Here is a 19,838-nt window from a genome sequence, read left to right as displayed (position 1 = left end):
TCATGGAAGGATCGCCACTCAGACGGAATGAATAACTCTTGGCAACTAAGCAGTAACAGGTATTTTAGAATCCCTAAAGAATTTCGCAAGGTCTCAGGTATTTTCTGAATAATTTAAACGATATGGAATTAAAATTTTTCTTATTTTTGAAGTTGAACCAGAAACCCCAAACGAAACAATGGATTGCATGTGATATTATACTGTATATGAAAACATTTAAGAGATAATGATTATTACACTTTTAAAAATAAATAATCTTTATTCTATATAAACTGTGTTTTACTTTTACACAATTCAGCGATAATTACCAGCACTAAATCTGTTATAAACGATTCAGAGGAGTGTGGGAGGGCAAATGCTTCATAGTAAGTGTAAAAATACAGTAGACAGTGCTCTCCCCCTACTGGTGATTTTTCACTCCCTTGAAATGGATTTTTTCCTGAACATATGGCTATGATGCTCAGACATAAATCGTTCTTTATTTAAAAAGGCTAAATGTGTGTGAGTGACAGAGAGAGCGAGTGTGTTCCACTGATGTACGGATGAGTGACCCAGTGTAAGTAGTGTATCTAGCAGTGTAAGTCACCGCGGTGAATAAGGTGCGTGGGCTCATAACACTATACAGAGTTCATTGGAAGTTGCTTTGTAGAAAAGTGTCTGCTAAATAAATGAATGTAATGTAAATGATTTATTGTCACATATGAACAATTTGGCAGTTAATGTGATGGATGGATTAACTCCACAGATCTGAGAGCTTCTCTTTTCTGGGACTGGAGCTGTCACTGTGGATTCTCAAAAAGCCACAGCTACTTTGGTCACACTGAGTTCCTTTTAGCTTTCGTTTAGTTGCTTGTATAGAGTTTTACTCAAAGTGGCCTATTAAGTTAATATTTTTACACTTTAACCATTTCTTAGCCATTGCTTAGCTCCCAAGTTTTCAACATGTCCTCAGGAAGTTGTTCTGTAAATATTCCCAGCCTCTTCAAACACATGGTAAACTGCAAGTATCTTTAAAACCTTCATATCAAGGTTTTAACAAGAAGAAGAAGCTCAACCTGCCACAGGAACTGCTGATCCAGTTCTAGCTGTCACTGAGTCCTTCCTGTGCACCGCTATAAATGTTTGGTTTGGCTCGGTTACCAAACGACGGTCAAGATGGCTGAGAGGCTCATTGGCGCACCACTTCCTTCCCTTCGGGTCTTGTACGAGTCCAGAATGAGGAAGCGGACGAGCAAAATCGCCACTGATCGTCCCACATACCCCGGGGCGCAAACTCTTTACACTCCTCCCTTCTGGCGGGCGTTACAGAGCACTGTCCGCCAGAACGATTAGATACAAGAACAGCTTTTTCCCTCAGGCCATTATTCTCGTGAACCTAATGGTCTCCTGTCAGTGCAACATTACCCAACCACTTTTTGCAATTTACTTCTTATTTATTTCATTTTTTTTTTAGTATTTATACTACTATTTATACTATCCTGGTTGTATACTCTAAATATGTTATTTATTTACTCTGTAATCCTGTGTCAGCTGTTTGTTTGTCTGTAAATACCGGAGGCACCGAGAACCACAGCAAATTCCTTGTGCGCCTCGGTAGACTCGGCAAATAAAACTCATTCTGATTCTACGGCAGGAGATGTGCCAAAATAATACGATGGCGTATAACCTTCTATACTCTTATTTACAGGAAATTGCTATAGGTGAACATTAACGATAACATAAAATAAAAATATTGAAAAATTCTTTTCAAATGCTGGATTATTTTCATGTAAACACAACTAACTTTGATTTAAGGTGCAACAATATTGCAACATGGAACTTGGAGTTGCTTGACTCTTACAAAGAGGGGTTTTTGCAGACTATCTTCCTTGGATTTGCATTAAGTCCCATTTGCGTTGCCATAACGACTCAAGTTGCTTCACCTTGTGAGCACCAATGGTGGTTTATGTGATTATATAAGGATTAATTGTGTAATAGATTCACCTACACTACAGTTTTGAGCTGAGAGACGGGGGACGTACTCTCAATTGTGCTGTTAGCAGAAGATTAAAATGTAATGGGGTCAGCTAAAGTTTAAATTTATAAAGGATTGGAAAGGATTGAAACATTTGAAGCTGGAGCATGACCAAGTGGTTCACTGTGGTCAGTGAGGTAGAAAACGCTGAGGAATGTGAGCCTTTTAAACAAAAAGGGATCCAAGTACTTTTAATGGCTTTCTGAGGCAATGCCAAACACAGTTTAGGCAAAAGCAGCCTGTTGAAACGCCATCTAAATCTTAAACGTTTTCCCTAAAATGTTAAACTTGAATTTCTGTATGCATGAAATGTTCTTTTTTTTCTTTTTAAAATAATTTAAATCAATGGAAGATACACACGCACTAGAGAAAATATGATGTTCTCACTTCCGTCGGATGCAGACTGTTGTAGAAGCGGTGCTGCTTTGCTTTGCCTGTGGTCTTCATTTGGACCATTTAGTATTTACACGTAGCATCCTGAAGGTCCCAGGTTCAAATCCCCCTGCTGCTGTAGCAGCCTTGACCAAGGTAGTATACCTTGCTGTATAAAAGTTTGTAAAACACTGTCATTTGCCCTCATCAAAGGTGTTACCCAAAAAGGTTAAATATTGGCTGTTAAATATTACAGTTCAGCTCCCAAATTAAGAATTTCAGTGGAAACCCAAACGTCAAAATAGGCAGGAAAATACACCGTTTATGTCAGACATACATCACGTAAAACCAAGTCCTTGCACTGCTTATGTACAACCATTTTTAATGCACAGCTACAGTGAAAAATATATGCCACTGTTAGTCTTTATTTTACACTTTGCATAACTCCTTTATTTTGCTGGCTGGAGGAAAATATGATCACATTATTAGGAAGTGAAACCATAAATATATTTAAATAGTGTAGGCTGAAACATGGAACGAGTTTTGTGGTTAATCCCTCTTTCTTGTGGGCCTGTGTATGTCTATAACTGTGCTTACAAGTTCACTGCAGCACCAGTTTCTTATTCGTAGACACACACTGTCTAAACCGGAAACTCCTGCAGGTTACAAACAGAAACGAGCTGAGAGCCCGTGGCCCCGCCCCCGTATGCAAAATAGATCCGCGTTAGACCGGAAACACTGCGTGGCAGACCGGATGTAAACTCCTTCACCCGCACTCAAAACTCCGCCCCCCGGAAGAAAACCGATATTGACGTTAAACATGGCGGCAGCGGTGGATCAGTCCCTCCTGGACTTGACTGACAAGGAAACCCGTGAGAAGCTGTCTGCCTGGGACCGCCGCACGGACGCCGTGGCGCCGCTCACCGAAAAGCAGACAGACTCGATTCTGGAGATCCGTTCGGCTGCCGAGACGCTCCCGATCCCGGCAGAGGTGAGCAACAAACTTGCTTGCGGGGTAACATGATGATGACATGATAACACAGTGAGTGACGACTAGCGCGAATTGTGTTAAATAAATGACAGCGAGAGCCGTGTCATTGCAATTCGCAGCTAAGTCTTTTAATTTATAGCAAAATGTGACGCTGAAAAAGTTAATCTGGCGCATCTGATAAGTTAACACCTCAAAATAGCTCTGCAATGGGAACACAGCATGAGGAAATTAATTTAAAAAAAAAAAAAACACACATACACACACAGTAAAAAGGGATGTTGACAAACAAACTTTCCCTAAAAAACAACAAACTGATGGAGATAGTGACGTCACAGAAAACCAAGAGAGTAAAACTGGTAGAAAAACATGGTAAATGATCGTGGAAGTCAGGAAACCAAACACTGTTTAGTAACTCACACAGTTAGCTGACAGACAACACATAGTAAATGGCTGTAAATGACACCAAACACAAGATAAACCAACTGTAAACCCGTCTTCTCGAAAGTGTCACATTCCTGGGTGCTGGATTTTTAAATTCTCTGGAAAAGGGAGTCAAGGGGGGGAGAGAACCTACCAAAGATACCTGATTGACTATGTAGAACAAGTCAGTCTTCACTCCGTTTGCATGGATTCATTTCGCAGATTCTTTTCTCCAAAGCGACATACATGATCTCATATAAAATACAACTTGTACATTACATTAGCAGAAAGAGACACTTGGATGCAGATGCGATTCTTAAGTAAAGTTTGTTACTTTCCACCATATGAACCAATGTTCATCGCACGAGTAGCTGCATGAAACTTATATTATATTATATATTTTAAGGAGCTTGCAACGGAGCTTTCCATCTTTAACCAGGCAATGCTCATCACCTGCTGTGATCTATGCAGATCCATTCAGGATTAAAAGTGTTCTTCATCCGTCTGTCTGTCTTTCTTTCTCTCACTGTGTCACAGGTATTAGTTATTGTTTCCTGGTGCTGCTCTCCTGACTTTCTCCATTCTTTAGTTCACTTAAACCTCCAGGGTTTGGTGGTAAGGTACCTCCAAGGTAAACCGCCTTAAGGTTTGCTTTTGGAGGGGAGCGCAGCGGCGCGGCGGGCTTGCCCCCTGCCCGCCTGCTCTCTGGTGGGTCTGGGGTTCGAGTCCTGCTTGGGGTGCCTTGCGTCGGACTGACGTCCCGTCCTGGGTGTGTCCCCACCCCCTCCAGCCTCACGCCCTGTGTTGACGGGTTCGGCTCCTGCTCGCCGTGACCCTGCTTGGGACAAGCGTTTTCAGTGTGTGTGGGTTTGCTCTTGTATGTTTCAACTGCAGACTGTTTTTCCACCTGATCTTAAATCTCTGTTGTAATATGTTGAAACCTAACTTTGGTGCATCCTGTATTAATAATAATAATAATAATAATAATAATATTATTATTATTTTTATTATTACTAATTGTAAACATTTACATTTATTCACTTAGCAGACGCTTTTCTCCAACGCAACTTAAAATGGATACTATGTAGTGTTACCAGCCCACACACCTTATTCACCGTAGTGACTTACAGTGCTAGATGCACTACTTACAATGGTTCACTCATCCATACATCAGTGGAACACACTCCCTCTCTGTCACTCACACACTATGGGAGAACCTGAACAGCATATCTTTGGAATGTGGGAGGAAACCAGAGCACCCAGAGGAAACCCACGCACACTTCCCCCCAGGATCAATAAAGTGTCTGTCTAACACATGTTTTCTCCAGATAATATGAAATGTTATGTCTAAACTACTTACTATGAATTCCCCAGTTGGGTCTCTTTTTACAGTTTAAGAAGAGTAAGAACCTTGATAAGGGTGCCACAAAAGGAGTGGGATTCAAACCCAGGTCCTTCAGGTGCAAGGCAGCAGCTCTAACCAATACGCTTCCTACTGGCTGTTATCTGAACAATGGAGTTCGTGACTTTTGTGTGAAATACCAGACTTATGGGTCGTTTGCATGTCCCGTCCAGCTGCCAATCGAAGACTTGTGCAGCCTGACGTCTCGCACCCTGCGCTCCCCATTCACGACCACGGTGCCGGCCTCCACTGAAGACATCCTGCTGAAAGGCTTTCAGTCGCTGGGTTTAGAGAATGACAGAATAGAGACAGCACAACAGGTGCAACATGTTAATTTGACTCTTGTGTTTGGACCATCAGTTCATATTTACTTTTTTCATGTTCTTCATTTCAGTTAACAGTTATTATATATATGCTCTTTAAGAAATAAGATATACAATTTTACTGTTTTCCCTTTTTCAATGTTTTCCCCAGTTCTTCTCCTGGTTTTCAAAGCTACAGTCACAAATGGATCAAGATGAAGGGGCAAAATACAGGTACAGGTGGGGGCGGAGGGCGTTAACCATAGCTAAGGACTGATTTCATTCCACGCGTTCTTATTTGTCACCTGTATATATCTTTACAGATTGTTGTCTTTGCCCTAAATTATTGTTCAGCTTTTATACATAACATATAAGGACTCAACAGGTTAGAAACAATGAAGGAAAATTGTCACAAAATGTAAACTTTTGAGGAGGGAAGATACTTGTTTCACTCTATTGCATGTGCTGTGCTGAAGCGCTTTATGACAAAGATAATACCTGATAAATCATGTCAGGTTAGCAGACCTAGTTTTCATAGGAATGAGCAAAATTAAATTAATATCATAATTAGTTACAGTAAGTATGTGAACAAAACTACCTTTTCACTTAGAACAAGTCCCTTTTCAGGCTGCTTTCTGCAGTCACAGTGGTGATAAAACCAGGATGCTGTCAGTGAAACACATGTGGTTTTTGGGCATAACATGGTTTCGTGTCACAGCATTCACTACTCCTGTTCTCTCCGCAGGAGAACCAGGGATGACCTCGGCAGGTATGAGGAGCAGTGTGATGCCATTTTGGCGGACGTGGATGCAGCACTGCAACACCTGGACTCACTGCAGAAGCAGTACTTGTTTGTCTCCACTAAGACTGGTACCCTTCACGAGGCCTGCGAACAGCTCCTCAAAGAGCAGGTATAGCAAGTGGACTTTTTTAGGATTTTGGAGGTCGGATACAGGGATAAAAACACTCAACGCTAACAACTTTATGAGTGTCTTTAAGTGTAGTACTTTTTTTTTAATGGCATATAACAATGAAAAATGAAATGAGCATGACCTCTCTTTCTGTTTATGAACTCTTGGTAGTTTTTTAAAATTTTTCATGTCCTTTTTAAAATAGTTTCTCGTCTATAATATACTGGCATGTCAATCTTGCTTTTTTATTTCCTCGAACAGTCAGAACTGGTGGGCCTAGCTGAGAGCATACAGCAAAAGCTGTCATATTTCAATGAGTTGGAGAACATCAATACGGTATGGAACAGTTGGACATTTACTTTGCATGTATATTTCTCCTAAAAATAGGAGTACTCCAGAAGCACCTTCAGTGATTTTTTTTGGTTGTAATGGGATATCTGCAACTCTGTGGCGAATAGTTGGGTTTGCAGTTTCTCAAAGCTGGAATCAGTGGATATTTAGGGTTAATTTTAATTCATACAGAAGAATCTTCATAGACCATCTGGTCTGAGAGTTTTCCTTCTTTTGCAGAGACTGAACTCCTCCACACTGTCTGTGAACAGTGAGGGTTTTATTCCAATGCTGTCCAAGCTGGATGACTGTATAGAATACGTTTCTTCACATGTAAGTGCAGCAGCAACACAGTTCTTTGACCTGGTTTCCTATGCCTCTCTTAAGTTAATATGTAGCAGTGAAATGGTTTTCATAAAGATGCAGAAGGCATAGTGCTGCAGAGTTATTTTCAAAATGGATATAGCTGCAGGGATACATCCTTCTGCTGATTTAAATTTAAATTGTGTGCAAATAAAATGATTAATATGTATGTAACACTTTATCAAGCTGAATTCTCATTCTGAATCCAAAATGTTTCCCTTCTCATTCAGCCAAACTACAGGGACTACCCTGTTTACATGACAAAGTTTAAACAGTGTCTGTCCAAAGCGATGTACCTCATGAAGACCCACACTGTGAACACACTGCAGAATCTCACGGGCCAGCTCATTAAAAGGGTATGCAAGCGCACGCTGGCTCTGTGTGCTGTCGTGGATTCGCTGTGGTTTTACTGGTATAATAGGGTCGATTGTTGCTCTGTAGAGCTGTTTCTCTGTTCTTCTTCTAGGATCCATTGGGAATGCCGAATGTGGACAATGCCTTCACTTTGTACTATGTGAAATTCAGAGCTGCTGCACCAAAAGTCAAAGTATGTTATTCAATGTCAACCTGCCGTCATCTAGGCTATTTTACGGTTTTGATATGACGTTATTGATTTAAACTTGAGCTGTAGACACATTAAGGTATTACTGGGTATATCCAGTACAGTTTCTCCCCTGACTTAATTGAGACTGGGAGTTGTTTTATTAGTTCATAAGTCGTATGTGACACAGAGCGGGTGGGAGGTTTAGTTCTGCGTGCAGTTACTGTTGTAATAAGTACCAGGAAGACAGTAAGTGACTGTAGAACTGCCTTTCTCTGTCTGTGCCTCTGTAGGTGAAATGCACTTTTTTATTATTACATTTACATTTATTTATTTAGCAGATGCTTTTCTCCAAAGCAACATAGAACATATAGAAGATACAATGCGTGTATCACATTAGTAGAGACTTAGATGCAAACGCGTGATTCTTAAGTTGTTAGTTTCTTACCACCATATGAATCGATGTACATCACAAGTAGCTGTATAAAACTTTATCCAAATATTGACGATTCTTTCCTAGGAATTCTTTGTTTATATTATATACAATAATGTATAATATGTTATTGTATATAATATAAATGGGCAGCACGGTGGCACAGCGAGTAGCGCTGCTGTCTCATAGCGCCTGGGTGGTGCGATAGAACGTGGGTTCGATCCCCGCTGAGTCTGTGTGGAGTAGGCGTGTTCTCCCTGTGTCTGCGTGGGTTTCCTCGAAGTGCTCCAGTTTCCTCCCACAGTCCAAAGACATGCTGTTCAGGTTCCCCCACAGTGTGTGAGTGACAGAGAGGGAATGTCTTCCACTGATGTATGGATGACTGACCCATTTGTAAGTAGTGTATCTAGCAGAGTAAGTCACCTTGGTGAATAAGGTGTGTGGGCTCATAACACTACATAGAGTTCATTGTAAGTTGCTTTGGAGAAAAGTGTCTCCTAAGTGAATTTCAGTAAATGTCACCAACCTTGTCTTGGAGTGCCGCTTTAGAGAGGGATTCCCTCGTTAACCAAGCAGAGAAATGGCCCAGAGGGAGCAACATCAGGGAACGGAGCGGCACAGCAGACTGTCCGTCTCTCGTACCCAGCACATCACGGACAGTGAGCTGGAAGACGGCCTCTCCTCCAGTGAGCAGGGATGACTTGTGCACGTGCTTGAGCATTTTGAGACCCCCAGCAGCAATATATACAACATGATATAAATGAGAAAGCTATATAATGAGCTGTGCCCTGAGCTAGGCTGGGGCAGTGGTGCTCACCTGCTCGACCCTTTTTTTTTTTTTTCTTTTCTCTCCACCCTACACATTACACAACATTCACTGACAGCTAATGCAGGCATAATTAAAAATAAAAGCATAATTGTAAGAACTTCACTGATGTTATCAAACCTAGTAGATGTAGAAGGCAAGGGATTATGTATATTTCTTTACCTTCTGGCTGCTTCTTTTACACTGCCACTCATTTGAAAAAAAAGTAAAGCAGTGCTTACGGTTCATGACTGATATGTTTTAGTGCATCAGGTGAAGATGTGAATTTTGAGTTTTTGTTTCTTTTTCCAAATATACAAACTAAATATTATTAAAAATTTGTGCCTCTGAAATATTTGTTACTTGAAAGCTGGTAAGTCAGGGAGCAACTGTATATGGTAAATATTTGGGTTACTGACATTCCATAATGCTAGAATCACTGGATATTTAAAATTAATTGAAATTCATACAGTATGGATAAATATAGACTTGAGATTTGCATCCAAGATGTGTAATTCAGAATTGTTTGTTGCAGACACTGATAGAGCAGATTGAGCAGAGATCAGAGAAAATTCCTGAGTAAGTACCATTTCGAATATTTTGTAATATATTTTTTTTTTAAGAATGTGAGGTCTATACATAGCTTTACAACATTTGTGAATGGGGTACTTTTTTTTTATTAATACCCTGTTGTGTTGTCGTCATATTCTTAAAATCCATGGGCAGGGGTTGGTTAAGGGTTAGAGCTGTCGCCTTCCAGTCTGAGAATCAGTTCAAATCCTGCTCCTGCTATAATACCCTTTAGTAACAAGTTAGTATACAGCCATGAAATTGTAGGTTCCTCTGGAGAAAAGCATCAGCTAAATAAATAAGTGAAAATAGTAATTTAATACATGATCTCACATTGTTTATATTTTTAGACTTTACTCAAAGTGGCTGCTGTAGCTCATCTCCTCAGCCAGATAGATCTTTGGTTTACATTTAGGTACTGCCTCCCGTAGGTATCAGCAGCTACTGGGCGAGATCCACAAATGCTACCTTGACCAGAGAGAGCTTCTTCTTGGTCCCAGTATCACCTCCACCATCACAGACCTGACCAGCCAGAACAACAAGGACCACTGTGCTCTGGTGAGTGGATCACACCCTCCTGCTCCGAATGAAAAAGACTGAGGCTTTGTGATATTGATGTGGATTGGTGACATGTCCTTGATGTTCTCCTATTAGGTTTTGAATCACTTCTGTGTAAGAAATGACATTAACAATATCTATGGACTAAGGTGTTTGCTCTGACTCACTAAGGCTGAATCTTTATTCTTCTGTGTGTTATTGACCTGAGAAAGTGGGGTGTGTAGAGGAAGAGAAGAGGGAGAATATGCAAATAATAACCAACTGCAGTAAACAGGAAGCAGCTTCTGGAGAGGTGGTGAGGTGTAGATTGAGGCTGGTGCTCTGTGCGCTTGCAGGTCCGCAGCGGCTGCGCCTTCATGGTCCATGTGTGTCAAGACGAGCACCAGCTTTACAACGAATTCTTCTGCAAACCGACGCCCAAGCTGGAGTGAGTGAACCGGGGTGTACGCGCCGGAGCCATCCTGAGTTTGACATGACATACATGTTTAATCTTCATTTAAACTTTAATTAATCTTTAATGAAACCTGACACAAGATGGGAAGCCGGCATAGCTTAGCACAGTTGAATTCACCACTAGAGGGAGCCCACTGCCTGCACAACAGAGGTGCAGGTGGTGCATGGGCGGATCCTCTAAGACTGCAGTCCTGACGCGGTGTCCTTGCGTCTCGCAGCGAGCTCTTGGAAAAGCTGTGCCTGTCTCTGTACGATGTGCTCCGTCCACTCATCATCCACGTCATCCATTTGGAGACGCTCTCCGAGCTTTGTGGCATCCTCAAAAACGAAATGCTGGAGGATCACGTCCAGAACAACGGTAATGACCAACTCCACCTGTCCTTCATGAACCCCGATATTGATCTTTGACATCAGCCTCATTTGCTTAAAAGGCCCCTTTATTCAAATCACCTTGCACCATTTCATGCAGGAAATTATTATTATTACAATTATTTATAATTTAGATACTAAGTTTATTCTAAATGAGCTCCCCTCTTGTTTCTGACTTCAGCCATTGAAATGTTCCTTTACTTGGGGTGTGCTGAACACCATAAACTTTACAAAACAGCTGTTGGTTCAAGTCCCAGGAGAGACCCTACTGTTGTACCTTTGGGAAGAGTTCTTGACCTGATTAACTGCTTGTAAAATGTGCAGCTTTTTAAGATGGTGATGTTGCAAACTGACCAAGCAGCTGCAGTCAGTGCAGGTGATGGTGTATTGAGCAGAAGTCTGCTTTTTTCCGTGCAGTTGTGCAGCTGGGTGCTTTTGAGGCCGTGGTGAAGCAGATGCTAGAGGATGTCCAGGAGCGCCTGGTCTACAGGACACACATCTACATCCAAACAGACATCACCGGCTACAACCCCGCCCCGGGCGACCTTGCCTACCCTGAGAAGCTGGAGATGATGGAGGTGCTCAGATGGCTCCAGCTGCTCTGCAGGAGCTCTCTGTCCATTTGGTTCAGTCGCTCATGGTTCTCATCTCTCTCATCTTTGGCCCTTGCTGGTTTAGAAAATTGCCCAGAGCTTGAAGGAGGAGCAGATGAGGCTGGCGTCTCCGGACACCTCTTTTTCAGATGTTCAGCTGGAGGACACGGAAGTCAGGAAAGCCAGCAGCCTTGGTACGTGATATGTGAGCGTAGTGAACGGTCTCGGTCTCACACACAGTTAGCGAGCCCTTTTACCCAAATTGACACAGCACCAGTGTACACAAACTCCCTGGATTAGAACGTTAAACACTACATTGTCCAACTCCATGACATACATCTTCGGCCAACTACTTTCTTTAATCCTCTTTTGTGATCCTGCAGTGTGTGCAACTCTTTTCTCTTTTCCCTTCATCCTGGAGGAGTGGGAGGCACCCGGTTGCAGGCCACCATCTCGCCCGCGGACCTGCACGGCATGTGGTATCCGACAGTGCGGCGTACCTTGGTTTGCCTGTCCAAGCTGTACAGGTGTATTGACGTGAGTAGGAGATCACCCCTTCCTCTCGCAATACAAACACGCACCCACACACCTTAGTCATTGCTTTGTCCGCCATGTCAGGTAGCGTAAATATGTAAAGTATTAATTGCACGATTACATAAATGTGTAAATTTATTATGTGCTTTGTATACATCATATGCATTTATTACAAATATGACCAGTAACATTTTGCATATATGACAGTGTTTTTCCTAGTTATTAAACATTGATATCAGTAATGAGGCAGGAAAGGATGAAGTTTCTCTTTACTGTAATTGTGCACATTCAGCTTGGATGCCATTAAGTTCCTCGGTGCCTCTGTGTCTGAGTTTGATTTTTCCGTGATTCTGTCTCTAGAGAGCAGTCTTCCAGGGCTTGTCACAAGAGGCCTTATCCGCCTGCATCCAGTCACTGCTCAAAGCCACGGACATCATTGTCAAGAGCAAGGTTTGTCCGTCTCGCCGGAAACGCAACAATATGCCGCTCACAGAGGGCGCCAGTAATGGGGTCCCACTGGAACCCCAAATCTAGATCACTCATCATTCGAATGACAGTTGTTATGTGATGGGAAAATGAATAAATAAAGGCTCTTATATGTTCATTCAAAACATTTTTTTTTTTTTTTTTTTTTTTTTTTTACTGCACAGTGTCCCAGTTTTCCCCTGTATGAATCCATTCTTTAAAGATGGCAGCTGGGGACGCCTTGGTGCAGTTGTTGTGGAACGTACTGTGTTCTTTTTAAATGCATGCTTTGGGATTTGGCTGATACTATTTGCCTTTTTGTTGTTGAATTTAGGGCAAGTTACTTTTCGTTTATTTATTTATTTATTCATTTTATTTTATTTTATTTTTTTTTTCCCCTCTCCCCCCCCCTCTCTACTTGTTGCAGTAACAAGTTCACCCGCTGGAGGACTTGTATAATCTGTCTGTCACATTAGGATGTCAGGATTATTGTGCTGCTGGAATCGCAGAGAGGAGGATTCAAAGCGAATGGCAGGCATCCCTAGAGACGCTCAAACCGTTTGGGTTCATCTCCGTGTAAGCTGTCAGGGGAAGATGTCCTGCCAATTGTGTGTCCGTTGAATAGAGGCGACTTTGTGTTTAATTCCAAGCAGGTGTTGAGGCGCCCGTCCAGTGCTGTAGATAATCCCAGTGCTGCTTGATCCTGCTGTCCTACAGCAAACACATTTGTTCTTCTTTGGGTGTTTTGAGGGTTGCAGAAGCTCAACATTGTTGTCCAACCCTATGCCTTGATGTAGATTTGTGTCTAAGTAATATTGTTTCATCATTTAGGTGGTGCTTTCCTCCAAAGCCCCTTACAGCGTCAAAGTTTGTTCATTAAACTATTTACAGTTATTCACCCATTTATAGAGCTGAGTGATTTTTACTGTATCAATTGAGGGTAAGTACCTTCATCAATGGTACTATAGAGGGAGGTGGGAAATGAACCTGGGTCCTTCAGGTTTACAGCATCCACTTGCTGTGAGGGTTTTCTCACTTGGCACATCACTTTCAGGTTTGAGGTAAATAGGCTAAACAGCCAGGCTGTGCACTGAAAACAATGTAGGCATGTAGACACTGTGTAACAGTGACGGTTACTGGGTGGGGTGAAGTGTTGGTAAGAGGGTGCCACAGCTGAAGTAAATCTTTCTTTGGGCAGTTTTTTTGATGACCTTTTTATCCGTTTGTGTGTTTTTTTTTTTTTTTTCTTTTTTGTGATGCTGTTCAGTCTCCCGGGTATGTTTTTGCCTCGCTTGTTTGCCATACCTAGGAGATCCTAGAATACTGGAGATCAAGCAGAGGATTTGGCTTGGGGGAGCACCCTGAGTTAAGCGGCTTGCCCAGCTGACTCGATTGAAACCGCTGCATCGGTTTGAGAAAACGGACATGGTTTATGACCGCATGTTCTCTCTCTCATTCACCTCCAGACACAGATAGACGGCCAGCTGTTCCTCATCAAACACCTGCTTATCATGCGAGAGCAGATCGCTCCTTTTCACACCGATTTCGCCATCAAAGAAATCTCCCTGGACCTGAAAAAGACGCGAGGTAAGAGGCAACACTGCTACTCCGCCTGAGGGCCTCACCACACTAAAGCTGCTGTTACCATAGTCTCTGTTGCATCCATAGGCTTTTATGAACACACCTTAAGGAGCCTTTGTCCGCTTTTCTTTGTGCACGTGGGCAAGCCTGCCGATTGTCCCATCATCACTAGATGGTGCTCTTACTCCCTGTGAAACAGTCAATTAACTCTCTCTTCCCTGAATCTTAGATGCTGCTTTCAAAATCCTGAATCCCAAGACAGTTCCCAAGTTCTTCAGACTCAACAGTCACAATGCAATCCTTGAATTTCTATTAGAGGTAATTTTTTTTTTTTTTTTTCTTCCCCTCTCTCGCTCTCTCTTTCAAGTAAAGTTAGTCTTTTTTTTTTTTTTTTTTTTTTTTTTTTCTCCCCCCTTACCCCCGTGCATGAAAACATTTAGTACAACCTCTTAATTGTGTTACTGGGGTGGGGGTGATAAAGATTCCTGATTTTTTTGTCTTTAATGATGGCTTGGCTGTTTGGTCAAACACCACCAGATTCGCTTGCGCCCAGTTGTCCAGTAGCTTTTGATTGTGAGCAGGCACTTGCTTGTTTTGCACCACAGGGAACCCCCGAGATCAAAGAGCACTATATCGACTCCAAGAAAGAAGTGGACCGGCACCTGAAATCAAGCTGCGAGCAGTTCATCCAGCAGCAGACCCAACTCTTTGTTGGCAACCTGGAGGAGTTCCTCACCAAGGTGTGATCAGAAAGTTGGGAAGGGTTTCAAACTGAGCTGCACAGTCGTGTCATGGAGGGCTTTACACTTTTTTTATTAGTCTCTCTGAAACCAAAGCTGAAATATTCTGCTTAATAGAACCTTTGTAGTACCTGAAAATACAAGTGAGCAAGAATCCTTAATTGCTGTCTTGGAGAATTGGTTTTTGACCTGGGGTAATGAATTTGTATTAGGGGTGCAGGTGGTTCATTTTGAGCAGTAAAGGGTCTAAGAGCCATTATTTACAAGGGATATATGATTTGCCACTATTTACAAGGAAAATGAGACACCTTGCTGATGACAAACAGCATTCATAACTACTACGTAAGTTGTTTTTCCTGTGTAGGATTTTTTTAAATCTTCTTTTTTGTGTAAGAATTGAGCTTTTTTTTTTTTCCCCTCTTGGCACACTTCCAGGTTTCTGCTCTCAAGACGATGGCCATACAAGGGGGTCCCACATATAACCTCTCCCAGCAGCCATGGGCTCAGCCAGGTGAGAGGTTGGCCCCAGACCACTCCTGGAGTCCCTTGCTTAGCTTCTGGGGCCGTTGGATCACACGCCAGAACATACTGCAGCAGTACCCTCTGCTTAATCTGATCTTCTCCCTGTACTGTAAAGTGTTTTTGGGGTTTTTTTTTTTTTTAAAGCCACACAAGAACACATGGACTTGTTCCGCATCAGGGTTGATGCACTGACCAAAAAGATTATAAATATCCAGCTTTATGAAATACTTAGCTTAAGCTGTCTCAACTGCTGAATATCTTATGAGTAACAGCACAGTTTTGCTGGTTTTGTTGCAGCTAAGATCAATGACATTGTGATGGCCACCTATCGGGTGATGAAGACCAAGCTTCCGGGCACACTACAGAGCATGTCTTTGTACCTGGCCAACAAGGACACAGAGTTCATTCTCTTCAAGCCTGTCAGGGTGGGTGTGCAGTCACTGGTTCAGACACAGCAGTGGTCTCCGCTCATGTTGAACCACACATTTCCACCCATGGGGATGTGTCACTTAACGGGGATCCCAACTCAGAAGGCATATGTGGCTGGGACACCAGTTCATTGCAGAGTTGCCACACACGTTACATTTACATTTATTCACTTAGCAGATACTTTTCTCCAAAGCGATTTACAATGGTACTATGTAGTGTTACCAGTCCACACACCTTATTCATCAAGGTGACTTATGCTACTTACAATGGGTCACTAATGCACTCTGTGTCACTCACACACTATGGGGGAACCTGAACCACATGTCTTTGGACTGTGGGAGGAAACCCATGCAGACAGGGAGAACATGCAAACTCCACACAATCTGAGTGGGGATTGAACCCATGTTCTCTTGCACCACCCAGGGCGCTGTGAGACAGCAGCGCTACTCACACTGACTGACTGACTGACTGACAGACAGACACACTCTCATACGCACACTCTCGGGCAAATGAGAGTCACCAGTTCATCTGAAACTCATGTATTTGGACTGTGGGAGGAAAGCAGAGCACCAGGAGGAAACTCGCACGAACATGGATAGAGCGTGTAAACTTCATGCCAATTGAGCTGTATTTAAACCCACTTGTGAATCCATAGCCAAGGAGATGTCAGGTACAGTTTGATGTGGTTTTGTCAAAAGGTTGTTTTTTGCATGGTAAGATCTAAAATACAGACTTTGCAGCTGAGTGACCCTGAGTCAGGCCATTCTGTGCCTGGTGCTGTGTGTAGCACCAGCTGAGAAGCACCAGATTGCTTTCCATCACTTGGATTCACTGAGTGAATCAGCAAATGGGTGCAGTAGTGTAAAGACAGCATCCTCTTTGCAGAACAACATCCAGCAGGCTTTCCAGAAGATGCACGCTTTGCTACAGGAAGAATACAGCGGAGAGGACCTCCAGATCATAGCCTGCCCTTCCATGGAACAGGTAACTCCCGAAGGCCACTGCAGAAAGTCCCTTTTTTTTTTTTTTTTTTTTTTTTTTTTGGTGATCTCTTGCTTCCATGTGTTACTCTGTGTTTAGTGAGTTGCTACAGTAATGGCTGCATCACTAGAAAGATGTTTGCATTCGTCGTTTTTGTGACTTCGTAGTGCGACCCAGACGTGATGTGAGAAAACTGGAAGTAACACTGAGTGGTTTTTCTTCTCCAGGTCAACCTGCTTCTGTCGGTGAACAAGTAGTCTAGTCGTTTTTCCAGGTGCAAGAGTTCGTGCTGAGGGCAAAGGTCCCACTGTGGCTGGAGGACAGAAGCTCACATGGCCCAGAGGGGGCCTACAGCAGGACCCTGGGCCTCCCGCTCGTGAGGTCTCAAGGCAAAAAAGGGCCTCGGCTCTCACGGTTAGGATAAGCTTAGCTTGGGCTGCACAGCTAAACATTGGTTCAGGGTCCATTCACTTCAGCAAAAAAAAAAAAGTGTGTATGTATAAATAGTTAAAACTTAATTGATCATAATAGCAAGAAAGTATAAAATCTTGGTTTCTTGTTTGTTTGAGCCCCTTTTTGCTTTCACTTCATGATTGGCATGTACAATATTTATGAAAGCTGATGCCAACCTGTGATGATATTGTACGTGTTGTAATTTTGTACACTACATTTTGCCAAGTAAATAGAATGATGATGCTGTGTGAGGGCTGTGAGAACTACTGTAAAGAGAAAATATCTTCACAGCTTCGTCAGGTGACTGTCATTCCAACTGAGCTCCATATTGGAGGTCTCTATAATAGTCAGTGGATTTCCTTCCTGAAAAGGGTTGTTATGTTTATTTTAAGCAAATGAAACATAAAGGGTGGGTTTAAATATTTACCTGAGTTATTTTCTATTGACTTCTTCACCAGTTTCGTTGACTTTTCTAGGTTGTAGGATCAGTGGCTAAATTAGCTATTTTGACTGTGAGGGTAATTTATCTATTAGTCACCTAGATTAGGGTTAGTGCAACTGGGGGAAATAGATGTTGATTTTTAACTTCAGTGTGGGGACAATTAATAAATGCTTTAACATTGTAAATATTTTAGCTGAATTTTGATCTGTTTCGATTCCTTTTTTTTGTCTGTTTTACAAATGCAACTTTTTTTTTTTTTTTTTTGTGGGGTCCCTCATCCCCCCCCCCATCGTAGGATTTATTTACAGGCTGTTTGCCCCTGTCCCCCTACAAGTTAAATTCGAGGTGGTGTGATAATTGGATCAAAATGCCAGGGCTGCAGTGACATGTGAAGCAGAAGAACTGGTTTATTTTGCAGCAGCATTGCGTGAGATGGCTGATGCCAAAATAACACCGATGTAATATGGTTAACATTCTTAGAAGGGCAGTGGATTAACTTCATTCATGTGTTGGTAAGTGGAAAAAGAGGGTCTTTTCAGTGCAGCTGCCATTATTTTACTTTTGTTTATGTTTTGCGGTTTATCTTAGTTTTGATATTCATCTAACACAATGAACCTGTATCTTTTTTTTCTCTTTGAAGTAAAGATATCAAATGCTTTGTATATCACACTGACAGAAGGGTGTATGATGTTTATTATGCTGTATACTCCTGTGTGCAATGTAAATAAAATGTGCAAAAAGATTGCAAAATGTTCAAGAGACTAAGTAACTAAATATGCAATGTCAGTACTAATGGCAGGTTAGTGGATGCTCTTGGGCCTCAAATCTCCTGTACTGCAGGTTTAGTCATGGGTTCGAATGCAACTCAGTCGATGTCGAGTTCGTGTGGAGGTGTCCTCCCACAGCCCAAAGGTGTGTATTTCAGGTGAATCGGCTAATTTATCTCGACTGAATAACAGATTGATCACTGTACAAATTCACCCCCCCCTTTTTGATATTGTTTTAACACAAAACTGTATTCCTCTATCAGTGACTGGAGAGAATCTACTTCCTGCTGTTCATATTCTCAAGCTGTCTCCTGACACTGCATCTGAATCATGAGTCACTGTTGGGAATGGTTCTTCAGGGAGTTTGGACAGCACCCGTGGATGGTTCTTCTCTGGATCCTGCCCAATGGAGAGTCTATCCCCAGGGTCATTTTGTTCTTTGGGCATCCAAGCCAAACTGCACCAGGTCCTCTGGCTGCTCCAACAAGCCGATTGCACAAGAGGAACTAAGTTGTTTGAACTGATAGAACACACACAGTTTTCTTATGAAAATTGTCAGATACTTTTGTGAGTGGAGGACAGGGTACAGTTATGATCAGTGAGCACTATTGTACCATGATGAATCTAAACTCTGTTGGTCCTCGTGGTACTCATTGTACACCTGTGGGGGGTGAAGGTCAATCAAACGTAGCCCTAGGAAACGACATGAACGAGGGAGTCTCGATCTGCATATAGGAAAGGGATCAATCATGTCAGATTCCAGCTCTCATCTTCATATGGTGTCTAGCCCATTCTTAATTTCAGTCATATTGTTCTCATTTTTTCCTTCTCATGATTTTCTCTTAACGTGGCTGCAAAGAAATGTACATTTGCTCATTTTGCTGACACTTTTCTCCAAAACAACTTACAATATTAAGCTATTTACAGCTGGGTGATTTTACTGGAGCAATGTAGGGTAAGTACCTTGCTCAAAGGTACTACAGATGAGATTCGAACCTATGTGTCCAAAGGAAACAGCTCTAAGACACACACACACGAGCAGGGTTGCAGCGGCCAGGAGCATATATATAAGGTCATAATTTTGTTGTTTGTGTGGTTTTTCATAAGAGAACAGCAGGCAGACTCCATAGACATGCAGTTCAGGTGGACTGGTGCGGCTAAATTGCCTGTGGTGTTTGACTGGGTGAAAATGCTACTTGGATAGGCTCCTGGCCACTGCAACCCTGCTCAGGACAAGTAGTTATTGAAATTGGATGGGTGGAAGGTATCAGGTAGCATAGGTGTTAGAGCCATTGTCTTCCAACTGAAGGATAAAATCCCTGCTCCATCTGTAGTACCCTTGGTCAAGGTACAGTACTTAACCATGAATTGATACAGCAAAAAATACTGTGTTTTATAAATGGGTAAATCATTGTAAGTAGCTTTATGCATAGGTTTAATGCTGTTAGTTGCTTTGGAGAAAAGCATCAGCTGAATGAAGGAATACACAGTGGTTAA

General features: G+C 42.2%; 1 protein-coding gene across 1 annotated transcript; it reads left to right on the top strand.

Annotated features, from left to right (window-relative positions):
- The first annotated feature begins 3,197 nt into the window (after positions 1-3,197).
- cog3 (component of oligomeric golgi complex 3) lies at positions 3,198-18,186 on the top strand. Its single transcript, XM_018741505.2, has 23 exons — positions 3,198-3,377; positions 5,373-5,519; positions 5,674-5,735; positions 6,247-6,412; positions 6,674-6,748; positions 6,983-7,075; positions 7,336-7,461; positions 7,572-7,652; positions 9,420-9,463; positions 9,886-10,012; positions 10,348-10,439; positions 10,684-10,823; positions 11,252-11,412; positions 11,513-11,621; positions 11,846-11,964; positions 12,322-12,411; positions 13,893-14,013; positions 14,237-14,325; positions 14,613-14,747; positions 15,183-15,258; positions 15,567-15,694; positions 16,584-16,682; positions 16,907-18,186. Exons 1-23 carry the CDS (start codon positions 3,207-3,209, stop codon positions 16,934-16,936), a joined length of 2,481 nt encoding a protein of 826 aa, XP_018597021.1. The 5' UTR covers positions 3,198-3,206; the 3' UTR covers positions 16,937-18,186.
- The last annotated feature ends 1,652 nt before the right edge of the window (positions 18,187-19,838 follow it).

This window comes from Scleropages formosus, chromosome 12 (genome assembly GCF_900964775.1).
Source record: "Scleropages formosus chromosome 12, fSclFor1.1, whole genome shotgun sequence".
Taxonomy (NCBI): Eukaryota; Metazoa; Chordata; class Actinopteri; order Osteoglossiformes; family Osteoglossidae; genus Scleropages; species Scleropages formosus.
Note: the sequence above shows the minus strand (reverse complement) of the source record. Positions and strands in the feature narration are given on the sequence as shown.